Source organism: Myotis lucifugus, unplaced genomic scaffold, assembly GCF_000147115.1.
Source record: "Myotis lucifugus unplaced genomic scaffold, Myoluc2.0 scaffold_1617, whole genome shotgun sequence".
Lineage (NCBI taxonomy): Eukaryota > Metazoa > Chordata > Mammalia > Chiroptera > Vespertilionidae > Myotis > Myotis lucifugus.
The window spans coordinates 1-3,111 of NW_005872665.1; the positions used below are offsets into that span (position 1 = coordinate 1).

General features: G+C 50.9%; 1 protein-coding gene across 1 annotated transcript; it reads left to right on the forward strand.

Moving 5' to 3' along the window:
* The first annotated feature begins 1,171 nt into the window (after window positions 1-1,171).
* On the forward strand, window positions 1,172-2,541 carry LOC102438611 (protein S100-A7-like). The gene is made up of 2 exons (XM_006107973.3): window positions 1,172-1,438; window positions 2,321-2,541. The coding sequence occupies exons 1-2, from the start codon at window positions 1,298-1,300 to the stop codon at window positions 2,483-2,485; spliced, it is 306 nt and encodes a 101-aa protein (XP_006108035.1). The 5' UTR covers window positions 1,172-1,297; the 3' UTR covers window positions 2,486-2,541.
* The last annotated feature ends 570 nt before the right edge of the window (window positions 2,542-3,111 follow it).

Here is a 3,111-nt window from a genome sequence, read left to right on the forward strand (position 1 = left end):
TCTTCTTTTTCTTTCCGGGCTCCACCTAACTCTCAGGCCCCAGGTGGGTGGAAGCCTCCAATTTGGCACCCCCAACCTCCCAGGGGAGAGTGGGGGGTCCTCTATCCAAGGTCCAGGAAGGGTTCTTTCTGAACACAAACCCTGGGGACTCCCACTCCCCCTTGCCCTGGTGAGAAGATCTGCCAGTATATGGATCAGAAACCCATCAACTAATGTTTTGGACCTTCTGCCCAGCTGAGGGAAAGACCAGTGACTTTCTGTGCACAGGGCTCAGCTCTGACGTTGGCCAAGTTCACAGAAGGCCTTGGGTAGTTCCATGTAGGGAAATAGCAGCAAGGTGTTTTTTTTCCCCCTGATGATAAGAAAATGTAGTTTATGTTAGATGCCCAAACATGTGGGCCATACACATTTCTTGAGAGTTTTGGAAAGTCTGGGGTGTGAGGGCTGCACTGTCCTATTTCTCTGTTGGGGTCCAGACTGTTGGTGGAGGTACTTAAATGTGCTGTATCCGTGAGGTTCCAGATAGCAGGGAGGTACAAAGGTCATCTGAAGGAGCCTATCTGCCCACATTCCACCCAAGAGTCTAAAACTGAGGCAGGAATTTCTGTTTATCTCAAACATGATGCCAACGCTGGTCAGCAGTCTTTCTTTCCCACTGATTGGGATGGTCCAGGAAAACTTGTGGGAGCTCATCAGAGGGATGTATATCTCTGCTCACACTCACCATCCTACTCACACTCACCGCTGGGAGCCTCCAAGGCCCATTTCATTTGGAGCTTGCTTTATGTTCAGGATGGGCACCTCAGGGGACTTATTCCAAGCACAGCCCAGGGAGGGTCAGGCCAGACTAGTCAAGAAGTTATTTTGTCCTCATGACTCTAACCCTGACTGTGACCCTGGAGGAGATGGTGTTGATGCTCTTGAAGAGTAGAGTCATCCAAATGCTCTGTTTGGTTCAGGTCCCAACTAAAACGTCAGTCCTGTTCCATGTGGTTGACCCCTACCCTCTCTGCTTCTGCCTCCTGTGGTTCTGTCCACAGTGGGCTTCTCTGTTCTCCTCCATCTCCTGTGGACCCTGACCTGCAGGTGCCCAGGCCCCAGCCTTGGTCACACTCTCCTCCGTGTGAGCATCTCATCCCACCTCCTAGTATAATACAGTTCCTTCTGCTCCCAACTGAGCCTCACTTTACTGGAGGCTCAGTTCCCACCCCGTTGTTCTGACTTAGGGACCCTCACCTGGGGGGAAGGATAACAAAGGTCCCCGTCTTTCTCTCTGGCAGCTTCCTTGAAAACCAAGATGAGCCATACTCCAGTTGAACAGTCCGTGATGGACTTGATCGTCCTGTTCCACAAATACACCAAACCTGATGACAAGATTGACAAGCGGGGCCTGCTGAAGATGCTGAGGGAGAATTTCCCTAACTTCCTCAACGCTTGTGTAAGTCTGGGTGACTTCTCCAGGTTGCTTGGGCCCTGTCATGGGGGAGGACTTTGGACAAGTCAATCCCATTCTGTGATCCTCAATATTCTCATCTGCAAAAAGGCCTAAAAGGACTTTCCTGACTTATTATCAGGATGAAAGAGGTGATACATGTGGCCAAGTGTAAAGGCATCTGGAGATCAAGGGTTGTTATGAGGTGATGAAATAGAAGAGCAAAAATGGTCCCCTCCCACTTGTCAATCTCCATCCAGGAGTCTGAAGCCTCTAGAAGCCTCCATTAGGTTCCCTGAGATCCAAGGGAAGGTGATAGAAATTCCTGGGCTGATAAAATTTAACACCTTTCATTACAATGAAAGAGCTCATTCATAGACCTGATTTAGTCTGACAAAATATACTAAACTGATTACAAAAAGAGAGGTTGCTAAGTGACAGAGAGAGTAGGTGAGCAAAAGAGGGCACTGAGTAAGGAAGATTCTGGAAGGAAATAGGAGATAGGAGAGGAGGGTTAGGAATGAAGACACAAGGGGTAGGACCTATCTAGTTTCTGGGTAGAACTTAGGTAGATGGGGTTCTGGAAGTGAGTGGGGGGAGCAGGTCTGGGTCTAAAGACCACCCACCCACCAGCGCATTGATCAGTGAGGCTCTGGGCTGAGTCTGCCCACCACCACTAGGTCTCTCTTTCATGCTGATACTTGATTCAAGAAATCTCCCTCTGTGACCTGCAGGGTAATGCTAACATTCCCCTCATTCCCAGATACCCCGCACTGGCCCACACCAGCTACACCTGTGTGGCCACAGATACTTCTCTGCCCCTCTCTGCCTCCTCCTCCTCCTGTTCCACCCATAACACTTTTGGGACTGAATTTATCTTTTCCACAGGAAAAAAAGGGCAAAGATTTCTTGGCCCATATCTTTGAGGACGAGGACAAGAATCACGACAAGAAGATCGAGTTTTCCGAGTTTCTGTCGGTGTTGGGAGTCATAGCCACGGACTACCACAATCACAGCCACGGAGCCCCGCTCTGTTCTGGGGGAGGACACTGAGCCCAGCCCAGCCTGAAACCTCCAAGAAACAATAAAGTGTGTCTTTTGCCCAGATACAGCCTGTTTCCTGCTTTTCTTTGGCTACTTATGCTGTCAGAACCGCCCCTTCTTGGTGAATGTAATTGTGGGTTCTCCATGGGTGGACTTTCCCAGGAATGTGCCAGGCGGGTGCCCTCCCTTTGGCCTCCAGCATAACTGACCACCTCTCTCAGCCTGGTCTCTGTCCACTGCTACCTCTGCTCCCTAGTGCAGCCAGCATGCCAGGTCCCAGGGTCAGCAGTGCAGAATATTCTGCTGGCCCATCCATGCTTTTCCTTCTCAAGCCACGATCAGCATTTGGGGATCCAGGAAATGCAGGGAGCAGGAGCTGAGGGAGGTGTGAACATGGTGACTCATGCCCATGAGCTCCTGCCCAGCATGACCCCAGGGAAAATGGGGAGATGGCACCACTGAAAAGGGCATTGGGTGGCGGCCATTGTGGGCACATGGGCACTGGTCACTGGTCACTGTGAACGGGACACTCAGCAGTGCCCAGAGGACTGGATCCCTTGTCCTGTGTCCTGGGCTTCTGTGCTGTGTTCTGTACCTGTGCTTGTGTGTGTGTGTTTTATCCTGTGCGGTGTCCC